Genomic DNA, 20,499 nt, shown 5'->3' on the forward strand with positions numbered 1-20,499 from the left:
GTTGCACTCTTTCATTCTTTAGTACAAATTGATATGATCATTTGAAATCTGCCATTCTTCATTTCGTCCTGATGAATGCAAGATGAAAAGCTTCTGCAATACGTCTCCCTTTACAGCAATATTCAAGTTCAGTGCTATAAAGTGACTGACTACAAAGCAAGTAAAGAATCTTACATTTTTCCGTAATAGCCACTTCACAAATCTCCTTGAGACGATTGATCAGAAGCTGATCAGCCACCACGAGCACATTACAGATAAACTCCACATCCTGTGATTCTATCGGGAAAATATAGAATGTAATCATTTGTAGCCTTTATCAACACTAAAAATGTCAGCAAACTTCAGCATAATTGAGAAAATTCTTCATATTGACAATACACAGTTAATTATTCAGAGCTTTTAGGGGATGCAGTGGCATAGTGGTATTGTCGCTGGACTAGTAATCCAGAGACCCAGGGTAATGCTCTGGGGACCTGGGTTCAAATCCCACCATCCACCATGACAGATGGTGAAATTTGAATTCAGAATTAAAAGTCGAATGATGACCATGAAACCATTGTCGATTGTCATCAAAAGCCATCTGGTTCCCCAATGTCCTTGAGGGAAGGAAATCTGCCTTCCTTACTTACATGTGACTCCAGATCCACAGCAATTTAGTTGATTCTTAAATGCCCCCAGGGATGGGCAATAAATACTGGCCCAGCTAGTGACACCCACATCCCATAAACAAATTTTAAAAAGTGCATAAAAAGTGCTCCAAGCAGTTCTGAGAGCTATTGATATTAAATATTGATGAAATCATGAACTGCAAGCATTTAATGTCCATCTCAAATTGCTACGGAGGTGGTGGTGATGGTGAGCAGCCTTCTTGAACTGCTGCAGTTCCTCTGGTTAGGGACATCCACAGTGGTTAGGGAAGGGGGTTCCGGGATTTTGATCTGGCAACAGTTAAGGAATAGTGATATAGATCCAAGTCAAGGTAGTGTGTGGCTTGGAAGGGAAGTTGCAAGTGGTGGCATTCCCAGGTGTCTGCTGCCCTTGTCCTTCTGGTTGATGGAGGGCAAGGGTTTGGAAAATGCTATCAAAGGAGCTTCAGTGAGTTGCTGCAGTGCATCTTGTAGATGGTACACATACTGCCATTGTGTCGATAGTAGAGGAAGTGAATGTTAAAGATGCTGGATGGGGGCCAATCAAGCAGGCTGCTTAGTCCTGGATGGTTTCAAGCTTCTTGAATATTGGAGTCACAATATCCAGGCAAGTAGAGTGCATTCCATCACACTCCTGACCTGTACCTTGTAGACGGTGGAAAGGCTTTGGGCAGCCAGGTGGTCAGTTACTTCTCTGCAGAATTCCCAGCCTCTGACCTGCTCTTGCGATCGCAGTATTTATATGGCTGGTCCAGTTCAGTTTCTATTCAATGTTAATCCCAGGATGTTGGTAGTGGGAGATTCAGTGATGGCAATGCCTCGGAATGTCATTGGGAGATGGTTAGATTCTCTCTTGTTGGAGATGGTCATTGCCTGGCATGAATGTTACTTGCTGTTCATCAGTCCAGACCTTAAATCATATGGCCTAGCTCCTCCTCATCTCTGTAATTTCCTTTTGGGTTACAACCCTCTGAGGTACCTACACTCCTCTAATTCTGAATATTCCTGTATCCTAGATTGTAAATGTGTCACCATTGGTGTCAGTGCCTCCAACTACCAAGCCCCTAAAGCTCTACTTTCCTCTTTAAATCTCTTATCCATCTTCAAGACACTCCTTTGGTCATTTTTCACATTATCCTTATATAGTTTGATGTCAAATTTAGTTTGATAACGCTCCCATGATAATGTTAAAGACACTGTATAAGACAGGTTGTTGTCAATGAGCATGGTTAGAATACGGAACTCACTACCACAGGCATTGTTGAGGTTGCTAGCAAAAATATATATAAGGATAAATACGAACAAGGACGGACCAGAAGAATACATGTGTTTAGACAAAAAAAAAAAGTAGAATGAGGCTCAGGTGAAGCACAAACACGGACATAGATCTATCCCTGAAAAGCCTGCTGCAACTACTTTGCAACACCTTGCACTCAACTCTTGTTAGAAGGGATAGGAAAGTGAGGCTTGTAAAATAATCCTTATGCATTTACATAATTTAATATAATTTGCAAGTCATGAAAAATGTAATTCTGACCTTTAACAGTTGGAGCTTCACCAGTATAAATATAATCCAAAATAACTTCCAAAATGTCAGAATGGATGGGCATTTCCAATGCTGTGCAACAAGAAGCCTAAACACAGAAAAGGCAGAGGTAGATAGTGAGGGGTAGGAGGAAGGAACAGGAAGAAGACAACAAGGTCAACTTCAAAATTAATCACATAGGGTTATGCTTCAATATCTGACGCTTTCTGTTTCCTCTCAAATTATTATGCAGGAGCAGGAAACTCAAGTTTCAATATGTACGTCCAGTTAACAGATGTCTTCAGATGTTTATTTTTAATTAAATAGATATGGGGGAAATTATTAGGAGCAACACAATGTAAACGTGTGCGAACTGTGAACCTAAAACAGTGGCATTCCTTTAGCTATTCAGTCTTTCAAATTTAACAATTACAAATATAACATTAACAAAAGTATATTAAGAGAAAAACAAAATTAGTTGGAGTTCAGAACATTTCAATTTACAATACAATCAACAAATTGCACATTGAAATGTCCTCTCTGAATTCAGATTATTAAATAGAACATTAGCATATGAGGCATGTTCCACTTTTTTTGGAGTAATCATTTATCCATTTTATTATGCAAAATAGTTACGAAAGATGGTTAAACTTATCAAGTGTTGATGGACACCTATATTTTTGTTTAGAATTTCTAATAATTCATCGCTTTATTTCTCACTTTCAACAGCTTTTAGTCCAACTGAGTTTCATTGCACAACAAAACATCATTAGAAATACCTCAATCCAGGCATTACTCAGCATTCTGTGAAAATATTCTAGGAGAAAAGAAACGTAATTGATAAATATTTCTGAACTGAAATATAAGCACAAACATATAAATAGGCATGTATCAAGAAGGTGAGAATCTTTACCAAGTCTAGCACATAGTACACATTTGTGGCAGACGAATTCTTTTCCATCTTCTGATCTCAAAGTTACATCACACAAATACGAACTAATAGGGAATAAAGCAAAAGTAGAAATGAAAGTTTGCTTCTGGCATGATCCATACAGTGGAGCTTTGAGAAACTGGGGCCTGAATTTTACGGCACGCCCGTCCAAGGCTTGTAAGATCGCGCCTGAGGCCAATGGGGAACGCTGTTCTGCGAGCCTCGCCCTTCCCCAAATGTTGGCGGGCGTGCCGGTAAAATCAAGGCCTGGGTTTCTGAAAGAAATCTATCCTGGCGATTTTTTAAAAATCACAATGAAGTTAAATCGTAATCACTTGCTTTTTACAGCAGAGGTAGTGCACATCAACTAGTCCACAATGATTATAAACATAAAAAGCAACACTTCACCAATTTTTTATTAGATTTGTTTCCCTCCTATCCTATATACTTGGGCTTTGTTCCACTGGCCTTGGCAGCTCTTTGGTATCATCCTGAAGCAACTACTTTTCAAATATTAACCTAGACAATTAAGCCTTCTGCTTATCTGACCATATGAAGCAACTGCATCGTTCAGAGCTGATTTCAACCATAGTCATCACATACTTGCCAGCAAAGGTAAATGACTGGCAATGAGATGCGTAAAACCAGATTGGTTTTCCACCTTCAGTGCTGGAACAATCCAGCCGTGAACATCAGCTCACTCAGCATAGATCAGAAGAGAACATGCAACCTTCTCAGTTGTTCAGGTTAACAACTTTACCCAATAGAAGCTTAATGTTTAGTTCATCACAGGACATCTAAATCTAATAAAAATAGATACCTACAATGCTGTTACTGGAAACAATATTACAAAATGCAGAAAATACACTTAAATCAACATGTATGAATTCTACTTTGAATATTTTTTCAATTTTGGCATGAAATGAATTATATAGAATCAAGTGAACGACTAGAGAATGGAAATACATAAGAACATAAGAAATAGGAGCAGGAGTAGGCCATCTAACCCCTTGAGCCTGCCCCACCATTCAATAAGATCATGGCTGATCTGAAGTGGATCAGTTTCACTTACCCGCCTGATCCCTATAACCCCTAATTCTCTTACCGATCAGGAATCCATCTATCCGTGATTTAAACATATTCATCTCCAATACATCAAGATTCCTAGCAAATGTTTTCCTGGTTATGACTGAAAATCATATTCTCTACAATTGTGTACTTACATTATCTAGAAGACTTATGGTCTAGGAACTATATTTGCGTTCCTATCCTGCTGTTGAGTCAAAAACTTTGAATTACCTCCATAATAAAACTGTGGGTGTACCTACATCAGATTGCACCCACCTTCTCAAGAGCAAATAGGGATGGGAAACAAATGCTGGCCTTGCCAATGACAATCACGTCTCATGATCACTTAAAGAAATTGTGAAGTAAACTACTTGCAAATCATTCTCTCATTCCCTTTTTAGCTAATAGCCTAATTTTCCTCCATGGATGGAGGAATTAGAGTTAGGGCGTCAAAGATTCAGTGTATCAACTATGCCAAGTTTAGGAACAAAGCAAAACTAATAAACGTTACAAAGGAACGCATGCCTTAACGCGAACACCAGAACAGCATTTTACTGTATTAAAATTCGATGAACATCTTATTATATTTCCACATTTCTAAATAAATACAGCACCTACCACTTCTTTTGATTGAACTTCAATTTGCTTCCACCTTTCTTGTGCACAACTTTTATCTTCCAATTTTCTAATTTGACCCCATCTAATCTGCAAAGTGGAATGAATAATGAAGCATCAAATTACACAAATGTAACCTTGTGTGGTAATGCATGGTAATACAAGAGTATTCTATTTCTAGTTATTAGTTAACCGTTGAATTTCCTATTTCAGAATTAACCAACAATTGAGGCCAATATTCCTCATCCTTATCCACCAGGCAGCATGCATTATCTGGAGGACATTCAATGTCAGTCCCAGTAAGCACCAGGAGCTCACCAATGCTATGTAAATAATGCTAGCCCCAGAAAATCAGAAGGATGGTGCCAATACGGGACTTTCAGATTAATGTCTTATCCAAGGCCAAAGGTAAAATCTACCAATTTGAGGGCCTTTCGAAGGCCTGGAATGCAAAGCAATCAAAAATCCAGTGAAGAATGAAACTTGTTCAGAAATAATGGAAACCAGCAATGCATGCTGCCAATGTGGGTGGCACGGTGGTTACCACTGCTGCCTCACAGTGCCTCAAACCCAGGTTCGATTCCTGGCTTGGGTCACTGCCTGTGTGGGGTTTGCATGTTCTCCCCATGTCTGCGTGGGTTTCCTCTGGGTGCTCCAGTTTCCTCCCACAGCCTGAAAGACATGCTGATTAGGTACATTGACCCGAACAGGTGCCAAAGTGTGACGACTAAGGAAATTTCACAGTAACTTCATTGCAGTGTTAATGTAAGCCTTACTTATGACTAATAAATAAACTTTAACTTTTGCATTCTTCTACAAAGCAAAGAGATGAAACTTTTAACATCTTTAAAAATATACAAAATTGCACTCCCTCAATTGGGTTTCTCCCTCTAATCTTACCTTGCAGATAGACTCGCAAGACCAAATTTTTTTGCCATAGCCTGCAGCATTTTGACAGGATTAGCCTCCTCATTAGGCCCTCTGGTCTTTTTGCTGTTCTTACTTTTTGTTTTCAGTTTCTTACACGGCTGGTTTACATAAACCTCAGATGCAGATTTTCCTTTAACTTCTTCACAAAAGCTGAACTTGTGCATAGATCCTTCCCAATTGGATATCAGTGGATCTTGATAAGTTTCTATTTTATCTTTGTTGTAGATTTTTGGTTTGTAGCCATCAGTTAGCAAGTCACAAGTATCTGTATACATAAACTGCAAAATAGAGGCAAACAAGTCGGTCTGAATCTTATCCAGAACGTACAAGTCACATCCCACTGCATCACTTTCCTGTAGTTGGGCATCAGGGATCTCAATGTGTTCTCCATCAGGAAAGAAAAGCTTTCGAAAGTAGTCGGATCGCATAGCCAAGATATACTTATGACCGGGAAAAATCTGATTGCCAACTTGACAGGTGACATCATGGATACTGTCAGTTTCAGTGGCTTCCCTGAGTAGTTTACCGAAGTCTTCATTAAAACTTGAGGAAGACACATTTGGAATTTCGTATAGGCTAAAAAAAACAAATAAATATTCTATGACAGGGCAAAGATACAAAAAGAATAATAAATTAGGCAGTGCAGCAAATGGTACCAGAATGCATGTGACTACAGAAGGGGAGACAAGTTAACAAAGTGGGCAGATACAGCTCAATACAGAGAAATGAGAATACATTTTCAGGAAAGAGACTGAAAGGTAAAAGGAAAGCTTAGACAGGACGGATGCAAAATGATTTAAGGGTGCTGGTACATACATCTTTAAACGGTAGAAATGCAAACAGAATAAGCTATAAAAATACAAACAGACAACGGGTTTTATATATTGCAATAGTATATATAAAGCAAGAAAGTTATGATGAATTTTGTACAAAAGTTTAGGCCACATTTGGAGTACTTTGTGCAGCTCTCTCCACCCCATTACAGAAAAGATATTAAAGCCACAAAAATGTATCAAAAAGACTTGAAGAATTGGAACATTTCTCCCCGCACCCACCCCTACCCAGAATTATCGTAAAATTGGCAAAGAAAAAATTATTTTAGGGAAGTGAAATACCATATGGCTACTGAAGTAAAGACTACAACATTATTTACAGAACAGGAAATTGGTACATGCTAGGAACAGTGGAATACAGCAAACACAGAGGCAAGGAAATAGGATTCAAGTAGATGGCGCTAACTGAAGATTTAGCACCGACAATAAATCATTGGGCTGAATGGCCCAAATGTGCTACCATTTCTATGATACTACAATGCAGATACTTATAATATTTAAAAAAGACTTGCATTTATATAGTATCTTTATGAATTCAGGCTAAACTGTTTTATAGCCAACTTTTATTCAGCAAACACTGTTGTAATGTAGGAAACACAACAGCGAATTTGCAGAGTAAGCTCCCACAAACAGCAATGCGACAATAGCCAGATAACTGTCACAGTCATGTTGGTTAAGGCATAAATGCTGTCCAGGAAGAACACAAATAGTGCCATGGGATATTTTATGTTCAACTGATGGTGGATAGGACCTCAGTTTCACATCTCACCTGAAAGAATAAATGGGAAGATGGTGGCATGGTGATAATGTCATTTGACTAGCAAGCCAGAAGCCCAGGCTAATGTTCTGGGGACAGTGGTTCAAATCCCACCACAGCAGCTGATGGAATTTAAATTCAATTAATAAAGTCTGGAATTGCACGCCAGTCTCAGTCATGAAAACCATGAAAGTATCATCGATTATTGTAATCTGGTTCACTATTGTCAATTAGGGAAGGAAATCTGCCATCATTTCATGGTCTTGTCCACATGTGACTCCAGACCCAAATAATTTGGTTGATTCTTAATTACCCTCAAGTACCTTAACAAGCCATTCAGTTCATGGGAAATTAGGGATGAGCAACAAATGCTGATCTTGCCAGCAGCACCCACATGCTGTGAAAGAATAAATAAAAGGTCAACCTGAATGTTGCACTCCAGGTTTCTGGAGCAGGACTTGAACCAACAAACAATGCTACCACCAGAAACACAGCTGAAACTTCTGCAAACCTTTGTGTAAACATGGAACCAAGTCTTATAATACAAGTACGTCGAACTAAATACAGGGACACAAAGATATAGTGGGCAATTCTCCCATAGCGCTGTGCTAATAAATTAGCGCAGCGGGCCAGGAAATTTCAGCAGGGTTAGATTAGCGCAATCTACACTGGGCAGCTGGCCCCAAGCGCATCTCCTAGCGCCAGATTTCTGGAAATAGGCGCGGAGCTGCATTTGGTACGCAGGGGGGATTTTAATATAATTTAAATATGATTAGCAGACCCGGGACTGAAGTCTTCGGGCCCGCTAACCACCCTCCCACCCCAGTGGCATGACCCTGCTGGAGTGAAGGGGGAGGGGGCGGGGTAATCTGGGCCCCCCCCAGAAGGTAGGGTGACAGGGGTTGCCCCCTGGGCATCGGCACCTTGGCAGTGCCCAAGAGGCAAGGTGCCAATGCCGAGGGGGCACTTTAACACTGCCCATCGGGCATGGGGCAGTGCCAAGGGGGCAGGCCCTGCTGTCACTCTACAGACAGGCTCATTGGGGGAGGGAAGGAGACCAGCAATCAGGGCTGGCCATCGGGGTGAGGGGGTGGTTTGTGACTGGGCCTGGACATAGAACATAGAACAATACAGCGCAGTACAGGCCCTTCATTCAGCCCTCAATGTTGCGCCGACCAGTGAAACCAATCTAAAGCCCATCTAACCTACACTATTCCAATATCATCCATAGTAACTGAACTCCAGGATGAACATTTCCCATCAACCACCACCCTCTGTCTTCTTAGAGCTAGCCAATTCCTGATCCAAACCGCTAAATCACCCTCAATCCCATCCGTCCGTATCTTCTGCAATAGCTTACCGTGGGGAACCTTATCAAAAGCTTTACAGAAATCCATATACACCACATCAACTGCTTTACACTCATCCACCTCTTTGGTCACCTTCTCAAAGAACTCAATAAGGTTTGTGAGGCACGACCTCCCCTTCACAAAACCGTGTTGACTATCCCTAATCAAATTATTCCTTTCTAGATGATTATAAATCCTATCTCTTATAATCCTTTCCAAAACTTTGCCCATAACAGAAGTAAGGTTCATTGGTCTATAATTACCAGGGTTGTCTCTACTTCCCTTCTTGAACAAGGGGACAACATTTGCTATCCTCCAGTCTCCTGGCACTATTCCTGCAGACAATGACGACATAAAGATCAAAGCCAAAGGCTCTGCAATCTCCTCCCCAGCTTCCCAGAGAATCCTGGGATAAATCCCATCCAGCCCAGGGGACTTATCTATTTTCATACTTTCCGGAATTGCTAACACCTCCTCCTTATTAACCTCAATCCCGTCTAGTCCAATAGCCTGTATCTCAGTATTCTCCTTGACAACATAGTCTTTTTCCTGCGTGAATACTGATGAAAAATATTCATTTAGCGCCTCTCCTATCTCTTCAGGCTCCACGCACAACTTCCCACGACTGTCCTTGACTGGCCCTAATCTTACCCTAGTCATTCTTTTATTCCTGACATACCTGTAGAAAGCTTTAGGATTTTCTTGATCCTACCTGCCAAAGACTTCTCATGTCCCCTCCTGGCTCTTCTTAACTCTCTCTTTAGGTCCTTTCTGGCTAACTTGTAACTCTCAAGCACCCTAACTGAGCCTTCACGTCTCATCTTTACATAAGTCTCCTTCTTCCTCTTCACAAGAGATTCAACTTCTTTAGTAAACCACAGTTCCCTCACTCGACCACTTCCTCCCTGCCTGACAGGTACATACTTATCAAGGGCACCCAGTAGCTGTTCCTTGAACAAGCTCCACATTTCAATTGTGCCCATCCCCTGCAGTTTCCTTCCCCAACCTATGCATCCTAAATCTCGCCTAATCACATCATAATTTCTTTTCCCCCAGCTATAACTCTTGCCCTTTGGTATATACCTATTCCTTTCCATCGCTAAAGTAAACGTAACCGAATTGTGGTCACTATCACCAAAGTGCTCCCCTACCTCCAAATCTAACACCTGGTCTGGTTCATTACCCATGGTCGGGGGGCCAGCAATTGGGCTGTGGGGGCAGGGGGGCGCTGATGTAGGGGTCACAGGGCTGGCCAGCAATCAAGCTGGCCAGCAATTGGGAAGCCAGCATACAGGGGTCACTGCACTTGCGCTGATCTCGGCGTGGACAGATCACGCATGCGCAATGGCCCGCTCAGCGCTATACTGCTGGCCTCTCCAGCGGGGATAAGCCTCGCCCGCTGATTTTCAGTGTGATTTACACTAGTGCACTCTGCAGTGCACAATGTGTGGGAGATTCATTTTAAACTCCCACTGAAATAAACAGTGTGACTTACTCCAGTTTTCACGCAAATTCGGCACTTAGAATTCTTTTGGGAGAATCGGCCCCATAATTTTATTTCTTGGCAGATACGTTAGAAAGCAGACGCTTAGAAATTTGAGGTCTGACAGGTCACAAATGCCTTAAAATTCTATTTTAACCTGAGAAGCAGCAAATTCTTTGTTTCAAGTTCTCTAATTCTCTCAAATTTTTGTCTGTCACTCTCCATATACATCCCATATTTCTACCCACCTTGTTAATCTCATTGCATGATTCAGTTAACGCCTTTCCAACAAGCAAAACAGTATCCATGATAGAGTAGCTTGCAAGGCTGCTTTATTCGTCATGCACTCCTGCCCAATTCCACTCCAAGCCACTCACCCAAAATAAGATACAAATATAAATATGGAATTAAAGTAACAGAACACTTGTTTAAATTCTTTTTAATTTATACCCAATGGTTTAACAACACATTTCACATTATGCAATCCACACTATATCATTGAGATCGGTTTGCCTTTAGTATTTCTCACTGAAACAATAATTTCACATTTCTACTCTTTCAAGAGGATAAATATATCATGCATAAATCAAAGAATAAGACATCACATAACGATGTGCCCACCCTTTGGTAAAGCAAATTAATCCCACTCATCTGCTCTTTTCCCATCAAGTATTTATCTAATACTGAATGTGCTTTCACCACCCTTTCAGCAGTGCACTCCCGAATACAGCAACTGGTTAGTCTAAAAATAAGTTTCCAGATGTTGTTTTTGGTTCTTTTGCCAATGTTCTCAGGTTATGAAATCTTCTGCTTTCAGAAATCATTTTCCCTTATTCTTAATTTTAAACACATCTATTAAATCATCCTTTGACCTTTACTGCTCAAAGAAATACAGCTTCTTTAGTCTCTCTACGTAACCAAAGTTTGCATTCCTGGTATTATTCCAATGAATGTCTTCTCGGCCTGCTCAAAAACTTTGATTTCCTTCCTAAAGTATTGTTTCAGAATTGAATACCATACTCCAATGGAGGTCCAACCAGTGCTTGATAAAGAATTGGCATACCTTCTCTGCATATGTATCCAACTCCTCAATTAATAAAGCAAAGGGTCCCCCAAGCTGTTTTAACAGCCTTCTCTATTTATAAAGAGATTAGAAGGAGAGCCAAAGATAAAGTATTTCCTTTGGTGGAGGAAATTTAGTACAAGGGGGAAGTCTTAAAATTAAAGCTGTGTCAGTGAGAAATGAAATTAACCGTCACTTTTCCAATGGAAAAAGTATTTAAAAACTGAAACACCTGCACCTGAAAGGATGTGGATTGTAGCTCAACGGAAATCTTACCGAGCTTGATAGACTTTTGTTAGATAAGGGTATTGAAAGATAGAGAGCGAAAGATGGACAACAAAGATAGCTGAGGTTCCAATAACCATGATCTAATAGAATACCAGTCTTGAGAAACTGAATTGCCAATTTGTGCCTGTCACAGCTTAGTCTTATGTGTTACTTTAGAGAGCGTACATCACACACAATTGAGAAAAAACTGAATTTAAAGTCAAAAGCCCAAATTATCACACCTCATCATCACGAGCTATGTTAAGAGTTAGGAATTAGAATTTTCACATTCTAATGGACATCGTGCAGAAAAACATAGGCAAGAGGATTTTCTTCTGTTTTGTTTATCCTCCTTGTGAATGTAAATCGTCTACAATTATCTGGTACAAACTAAAAACTTACCTAGTTTTTGGGTCAGACTGTAAAATAGCAAAGTTGCGTCCATTCAAATCCGTGGTAACAGAAACAGCACGATGAACACAAGGAAGCTTTTCAAGTTTAATCCTTTCATACAAGCTGTTGTTCATTCCGACTGTGTCAGCAAACTGGTCCAAAGGATTTTGCAGAATGTTGGGCAATTCCTCTAATAAAAACAGGAAAACCAGTTCAAGCAATAACATACTTCCTTGCCAAATCAGAACCTAAATTCAAAGCAGAGTCAGATTTACTTAGTGAAAATTCAGGTCTACAAATTCCACTTGAATAGAAAAACAATAATAACGTTTACATATTTAAGGTGTGCATTATGTAATTTTTAGAAGTCACAGCAACAAGTATTTTTTGGTGCGTGACCAGTTTAAATACATGGCAGGCATTTTATTTAAATAGGAGGATGACAATATTGTTCTTGCAGGTTAATTGCATTACAGCTTTTTAAAATGAATCCTTTCCTGCTAAGAATAGAAAATGATATCCCAGTACTGAAATAATCTACTGTGACAGGCCATTATCAACTTCCAAAGAGGAAACTTCAAATAGGCAATCCCGGTGAGAGATCTATGAAGATTTAAAGTTTAAAGTTTATTTATTGGTGTCACAAATAGGCTTACATTAACACTGCAATGAAGTTACTGTGGTAGTAAATCAACCAGTCCATTTTCAATCATTCCTACTATCAGCTTTTCATCACTAATCTATAAACAAGGAAAACATATCTCAAACCATAACTACCCAGAACACCAACTATCACTGATGAAAATTATAAAAATCGGCAAGTACAAACCATAGTCAAAATTTAGCATTTAAAGCTGTGGTGTCTCATAATAAATGATTTTATTTTCCATACACATATCTATGATTGATACAGCTACAGCCTGTTTTAAGTAGTTCCAAATAAAGTCGTTTCATGATTAAGTGGTTTAAGAATTACCACCCATTTATTTGTTTTAAGTATTACTTACCCCATCATAAAGAAGTTGGGAACCAGCTGCAATTTGTTTTGTTACTGTCAGCATAGTTACCAGCTGGATGAATTAATTAAAGAGCAACTCAACCTGAAAGGTTAACTCTTGTTTCTCTCCAGATGCTGCTTGACCTGTTGTGCCTTTCCAGCATTGGTGTTTATATATCAGATTTCTAGCACCTGCAGTATTTTGCTTTAAAACTATAATTTGTATAAGCCAACAATGCAGCCTGCAGTATTGTAAAAGTTATATCATATTGAAAAATTTGAATCAATAGAAGTAATCCCTACTCATGTTAGGATTATTTTTATTTAAAAATCACAAACATCTTCAGAGCTCAGTGCATGAAGACTCTCTTTCCGTTTTGACATAAAATCACAAAGCTTTACCTGGCCACGTCAAGGCAGAACTTTTGTTAAAGAGGCCATAGGATGGTAGTATATACTACAAATCATTAGTAAGCTATCATTTGGAGGGGAGGCTGTGGCATTGTTGTAGTTTCACTGGATTGGAAATACAGAGGCCCAAGCTAATGCTCTGGAGACACGGGTTCAAATTCCACTACTGCAGCTGGTAGAATTTAAAATCAATTCATAAATGTAGTATTCAAAAGCTATCAGTTATGATGACCATGAAACCATTGTTGACTGTGCCAAAAGCCCATCTGGTTCACTAATGTCCTTTAGGAAGGAAGTCTGCCACCCTCGACTTGTCTGCCTCACGTGACTTCAGACCCACAGCAATAAGTGGGCTCATAAGTGGCAAGTAACACAAGTACCAATGATCATCTCCAACAAGAGAAAATCTAAACATCTCTTCTTGACACTCAAAAGCATTATCATAGCTGGATCCCCGTCAACAACATCCTGAGTTACCACTGATTAGATACTAAACTGACCAGCCATATAAAGGCTGTGACAACATATCTAGCACAAAGGAAGATGGTTGTGGTTGTTCGAGGTCAATTATCACATTCCCAGGATATCACTGCAGGGGTTTGTCAGGGTGGTGTCCTCGGCCCAACCATCTTCAGTTGCTTCATCATGACCTTCCTTACATCATAAGGTCAGAAGTGGGAATGTTCGCTGATGATTGCACAATGTTCAGCCCCACGCTCAACTCCTCAGATATTGAATTAGTCCACGCCATATGCAGCAAGACGTGGGCAATATCCAGGCTTCGGCTGACAAGTGGCAAGTAACATCCATGCCACATAAGTGCCAGGCCATGACCATCTCCAACAAGAGAAAATCTAACAATCTCTCCTTAACACTGAATAGCATTACCATCGCTCAAGCCCCCACTCGCAATATCCTGAGGGTTACCATTGACCAGTAACTGAACTGGATTAGTCATATAAATATTGTGGCTACAAGAGCAGGTCAGAGTCTAGGAATCCTGCGGCGAGTAACTCACCTCCTGACTCCTCAAAGCCTGTCCACAAGGCACAAGTCAGGAGTGTGACAGAATACTCTCTACTTTTCTGGATGACTGCAGCTCCAATAACACTCAAGAAGCATGACACCATCCAAGACAAAGCAGCCACTCAATTGGCACCCCACCCACCACCTTCAACATTCACTTCCTCTACCACTGATGCACAGTGGCAAAAAATGTACATCCTATACAAGATGCACTGCAACAACTCACCAAGACTCCTTCGATAACAAAAATCTGCGACCTCTACCACCTAGAAGGACAAGAGTAACAGATGGATGGGAACACCACCACCTCCCAGGTACCCTCCAAGTCACATACCATCCTGACTTGGAATTATATCATTGTTCCTTCACTGTTGCTGGGATAAAATCCTGGAACTCCTTTCCTAACACTTGTCGATGTTGCTACAATGCATGGACAGCAGTGGTTCAAAAATGCAGCTCACCATGACCTCCCCAAGGGAATTAGGATGGATAATAAATAATGTCCAAGCCAGTGACCCCCCACATCCCATGAAAAAAAATTAAAGCCTAAAGTGTTGTAGCCTGATGGGTATTCATAAAGAAACCAGCAAAGTGAAGACACCAGCAAAGCCTGATGGTTAAAAGGGCTAACTCTGTATCAAGCTAAGGACTATGAGAGCAACAAAGAACAGGTTATGTAGCTATGGAATAAACACTGGAATAGGTTATACAGTGGCTGTTGCTATGCTTTAAACAAACAGTGATGGAACACAGATCCCTGTGTGTCGTGTTCCTGAGAGAATTACAACCCTCTTGACAGAGGCACGACTCATTATTAGTAACCAAAAAGATAGCGATTAACTAGTGTTTGTCCTTGGAGTACATTACTGGAAGCATGATCAGGACTAGCTGGATAAGGAGGCAGCAGTAACCTGGAATTAACCACTGTAGAAGCAAGTGCTCGAACGTGGGACTCGGAGACATTAGAACAAAATCTATCAGCAGGGAATAGGATCAGTTTGCCTCGCCATGGCTATTAGTTAAAGTCATGAGTTTGGATATTTTGTGAAGTTTTAATACCTTTTAAATACTTGGTGTAAAATGGAATAGGTCAGAGGTTGGTTACCTTGTGCATAACAAAGTCAGTCAAGGGCTAGTTACTTTGTGTATAACAAAGTTTAATGCCTGGTGCAATTTTGTAGTAACTTGGTACAATATAATAAAGGAAATATGTTGTACAATAATGAGAGAGTTTGAGTGTCTTTGTCCGCAGTGTCAGCTGACCGGAGTTCAAGGGCAACAGTGTGCACGATAATCAGGTCATTAAAATGAATACATGGAAATTCATGAACAGCTTGCAGTAGGATCCCTGTTAAGCATTTACAACTGTGAAGTTCTTGCATCCAGATCTTTTGATAAGCCGATTTAGCATTTACACCAAAAATAAAATTTAGTCTTCAAACACCAAGATTTAGAAGAGAAGGCTTTTAGGGAGATGGAAGGCTAAAGAGATAACCCATAGACCTCTCTGTATGCTAAGACTTCAAATACCTGAATTTAAAATTTTCAGGCAGAACTGAGATCACATGCTTAGTGATAATCAGTAACAAAGAGAGGCACCACCATTTTTGTATGTTTAGAAAACAACTCCAAATGCCTTGATCAAATGAATTTATTAAGCAAACAAACTCCAAACTAGATAGACAAATTCCTTGACTAATTTTTACTGTTTCATTTAATTTTAATCTATTCAAACAAATTAATTACAAGAGTAGCAACAAGATAGAAGTGTTTACCTTTCTTTTCTGAATTTGTCTTTTCTGCTCCAGTCCAGTGTCCTGTAAACCCATCTCCATCTTGTGTAACAAAAATCATTTCATTTTTGCTCAGAGCAATGTCTGACATGAAGACTTGTCGCCCATAAGCCCAACGACACTGTTTAATGAAGCAGCTTGAAGATCGCCAACAAAACACCTGATGGAAAAGAAGCAAATTGAATTAAGTAACTGCCTATAAGTAAAATAAATGGAGGCATTTTTTCCTAAGGAAACAATCAACTTCTGCACAAAGACAATAAGCAAAACAACAACACTCAAAATATTAAATTGGCATTTGATATCTCTGGATAGGATACTTAATGCAGCATCCAAGATCCATAATTTTGAAGATTCAAAATCCCAACTTTTTTTGCTTGTAGTCAGACTACTACACACAATATGACAAAGAAGTAGGGAAGATAAAGGCCCATAACTTTCTGGTTCCCCAGCATTGATTTGGGGGGTACCCCAATGACGTGCTGGGGAATCCCTCAAGGACGTTCCCTTATAAGGGTTTACCTGGTAATTGCCTGGTAAGTGAGAAGAATTTTGAACTTATCAGCCAAATCTTCCAAACCTCCCATTTGTCTTGTCTAATTTGAGAAGCAATAGCCTTGTATCCTTGTTATTGACATGAATTCATCCAGTAGTTAATAGAAATTTGCCATTGTGTTCTGTTCAACACCAGCTGCTAGCCAGTGCCACAATTCTATCATCCACCTGTTATCATTGTGTATTCATATTGTTGCTTTAATCTGAAAAAATATTCAAAAGCACTTCACAAAGACGGTACCAAACAAAAATGGAGGTCAAACCCAAGGACAAAATAATAGGAAGGATGACAAGGTAGGTTTTGAGGAGGAGAGAGGGGTTGAGAAGCAAAGGAATCTAGGATTATTATTCCAAAACAAAGGGCCAAGGCAACTGTAGGCATGGACACGCATACAGAAGATTCCAGGGGTCAGGAAAATAATATCTGAGTTGCAGTGTGGGAAGGATAACAAAGGTGAGAGAGTTTAGAGATAGGGAAGGACAAAGTAATGAAGGAATTTTTTTTTTTAGAAGTGAATATTTTAAACCAAGTGCACTTGGAGCACTGGAAGTCAATGGGGACCAGCAAGGACAGTTGCAATGGATGATTGGGTCTTCATACGAGAAGAGATTCAAACATCAGAGCTTTGGATGAGCAGAAGTTTATGGAGCATGAAGGATGGGGAGTGGGGGGGGGGGGGGGGGGGGGGGGGCATCCGATTAGTCCAGTATGGAGTAACAAAGACTAGTAAAGAGCTGAAGAGCTGAGGTAGCTGAGGATATGGGGAGTGTCTCAGTGGTGCAAGGAATCCATCTGTCTCTACATAAATATTGCCCCAAGGTTTTTCATTTTCTTTTGACAAGGAAGTGTCTATGCCACCTATTTATAGAATTGTGTATCGAAAGACCTTTCCTAAATTCATTTTCCAGAGACATCATAAGATCATAGGTTTCCCCTCAATGGGAGGGGTTTCCCCTCACTGCCCTCAATATTAACTTGCAAATATTGTAGTCACGATTCAAATTTGTGTGCTGGGTTCCACCATCATTTAGAATGGGAATGTTGATGGAGCTTCACCTTCCAGTTCGCTGCCTGAATTCTCAGTTAAATATGATAGGGCGATGTAATTTTGGTCTGATCAGTTGGTCATGGAACTACAATTAAAATCGACTGCGACTGATGTTTAGCATGGAAGCAACTCTATGTTGCAGCAAATTGATACCTTATTCTAAAGTGACCTGGTGATGGTCCGACATGCCCTTCCACACTGTTCTTTGAAGAATGGATGGTCTTCAGGTTTGATGGTGATTGTCATAGAGGTATCTCAGGCCCATCGCACCTGTGTCTGTCAAAGACAAACCACCTAACCATTCTAATCCCATTTGGTACTTGGCCCATAGCCTTGTGTGCCTTGGCATTACAGTGCACATCTAAATACTTCTTAAATGTTATGAGGGTCTCTGCTTCCAGCACCCTTTGGGTGAAAAAGGTTTTCTTCACATCCCTTTTAAACCTCCTGGACCTTACCTTAAATCTATGCCCCTGGTCATTGATCCCTCTAACAAGGGGAAATGTTTCTTTCTGTCCATCTATGCCCCTCATAATTTTATACATCTCAATCATGTCCCCTTTCAATCTCCTCTGCTCCAAGGAAAATAACCCGTCTATCCAATCTCTCTTCATAACTTGTGGGGTGAAGAAGGTGTTGGGACATGAGAATAAAGTTTGTGGTGGTATATAATTCTGCTGCTAACAGTTGTTCACAACATCTCAGATTTCCAGTTTTGGATTTCTAAAGTCGATCAGTAGATGAAGAATAGTGCTTTTGACGTGGAGACAAAAATATATTTAGAAAGACTGAAGTAAGGACTTGCACCAATCTCTCACGGCAGATGCATCTTCAACAGATAGATTGGTGAGAATGAAGTCAAATTAGGTTATTTCTTGATGTTAATTACCGAACCATTTGATGCGAGCCAACTTAGTAGTTCGATACTTTAAGGCTTAGTTAGCGACTGTAGAGACAGAAGAAGTCTACCCAGAATACATTCTGCATCCTTGCTTCTCTCAAGAGTACCCACTAATTGATATTCAACATGAAAAACATACTGATTCATCAAATGAGGGAGGCCAGTGGGTGGTGATCAGCAGGGTGATGTTCTTTGCTTTGCTCAACTTGAAGCCTTGAGAGTCCAAATTGTCCAGAATTAATATTAACTTGTGAAATTATTACCAGGGATCATAATCTTTGTTATGCCTATGTAATTAGCTTTTCCATGTCAATTTGTATGCATGTTTTGGCAGCTGCTCTAGACCCTTCTCCCTCCCCTTTTTTCTGTATCTTTACCTCCCTTTTGCCCTTTTCTTTCATCTCCTTTGCCTTTAGGTTACCTGGTCTTGCCTCCTTTCATTTTTCTCCTCTCTGGTACTCCCCCATTACAAATCCTCCTCCAACCTTCATTATTTCCTGACATTCGTACTAACCTGTGTTCATCCTAGTCTTGGTTCCATTTTGATAAGTACTCAGTGCCACCAACTGCCCAATTCTAATTCTCTCAGACCTTCCTGCCCAGCATGCCCATTTGAGTGTAAATCCTGTCAACACCTTTCCTGTCCTATTCACCCTTCCCAACTCGTAGGCTCTTCCAGCAAATCAACAATCACTAGGAATAGAGGTGAAGAGGAATAGAGTCTCAATCACAAAGGAGGGGATCTCTTCTTACTTCTTTGTATCTATAAGCACCTACACCTGGTTCCTCCTTCCAATCAAAACTGAGTTTTCTCCAGAAAATTCCCTCTCCCTTAAGTAATTTTCAACAGCACTTTCAAACTCCCAACTGTCTAGCCTTTGGCCACCCACTCACTCATTTGTGTAGCCAATGGTTCCCCCATCACACCCTCTCCAACTTTAGTGCTGCTGTCTGCAGTAAATCCCTTGTGTTCCACCCTAGTGTAGCAGTTTGGAATGTTTTATCATTTTAAATATGTTATACCAATGCAAACTGTTGCTATTTAGATACAAGATAATTACATGATAGCAGAAATCACATAACAAGCAATTAGTAGCACATTACCTAATTTAAACAATAATGATACAGTTCCAAGAAACCTTAATTCATACTAGTACATTTTAATTGAATCACTGATGTAACATTTCATGCATAATGGCTCTCCTGGGCACCCCATCATGCTGTTCAGGAGAGATTTTGCATGAAGCATTCACGTTTAGATGACGTATAAAAATTAATAGCTTCGTGTTTTAGTGATAAAATGCTAAACTATGCAAAAAAACCACTAGATGGCATCCATAACATACATTCAGGGCAAACATAAATTTCAATGACCAAAACATGAATTAAATGGCCTTTCATGGTTCAAACATTAGAGATAAATTTATCTCCAAGTCCATAAACTCACATACCTTAGCATTTTAAAAGTATCATTTTCGATTAAATCTACAGATGCAGACAATAACGCCTTTGCATTGAATCGACTAAACCAGACTGTTACACCAGAAAATGTAGTTAACACCAGAGGGTTTTGTATATTGTCTTCTCCACCACCAAGACAATTTCTCTCCCAAAGCATAGGCAAAAGATTTCAACTAAGAGAAGTCAATTTAGATTCCAAAAATTGTATACTGCAAAGGTGTTCCAGTTTGTGGTGCGATGAAACACTATCATAATGAGCAAATGGGAAACAGGTTCAGCAATTTTCCAATTTCTAACAAAACTTGTGCCTCGCTTCCACTCACAGCTGTTCGAGACAACATCGCCACAGCCAACAGCCAGGACTCAAAAGGAATGAGTGGATCCTAGGCATCAATCTTCTCAACCACTCTGGCTAATGTTTGAGGGAAAAACATCATTTTCGTAA

The 20,499-nt window shown here is 40.0% G+C and overlaps 1 protein-coding gene across 2 annotated transcripts in view; it reads right to left on the reverse strand.

Moving 5' to 3' along the window:
• ibtk (inhibitor of Bruton agammaglobulinemia tyrosine kinase) overlaps positions 1–20,499 on the reverse strand; it is a 126,281-nt gene that overhangs the window by 48,471 nt on the left and 57,311 nt on the right. For both annotated transcript variants that reach the window (XM_078212465.1, XM_078212466.1), the window contains 8 exons: positions 16,071–16,248; positions 11,871–12,051; positions 5,687–6,292; positions 4,790–4,876; positions 3,086–3,168; positions 2,952–2,989; positions 2,185–2,281; positions 175–276 (listed from right to left, as the gene is read on the reverse strand). In XM_078212465.1, the coding sequence (XP_078068591.1) occupies positions 175–276; positions 2,185–2,281; positions 2,952–2,989; positions 3,086–3,168; positions 4,790–4,876; positions 5,687–6,292; positions 11,871–12,051; positions 16,071–16,248 (1,372 nt within the window). The remainder of the gene's footprint in view (positions 1–174; positions 277–2,184; positions 2,282–2,951; positions 2,990–3,085; positions 3,169–4,789; positions 4,877–5,686; positions 6,293–11,870; positions 12,052–16,070; positions 16,249–20,499) is intronic.

This window comes from Mustelus asterias, chromosome 5 (assembly GCF_964213995.1).
Source record: "Mustelus asterias chromosome 5, sMusAst1.hap1.1, whole genome shotgun sequence".
Lineage (NCBI taxonomy): Eukaryota > Metazoa > Chordata > Chondrichthyes > Carcharhiniformes > Triakidae > Mustelus > Mustelus asterias.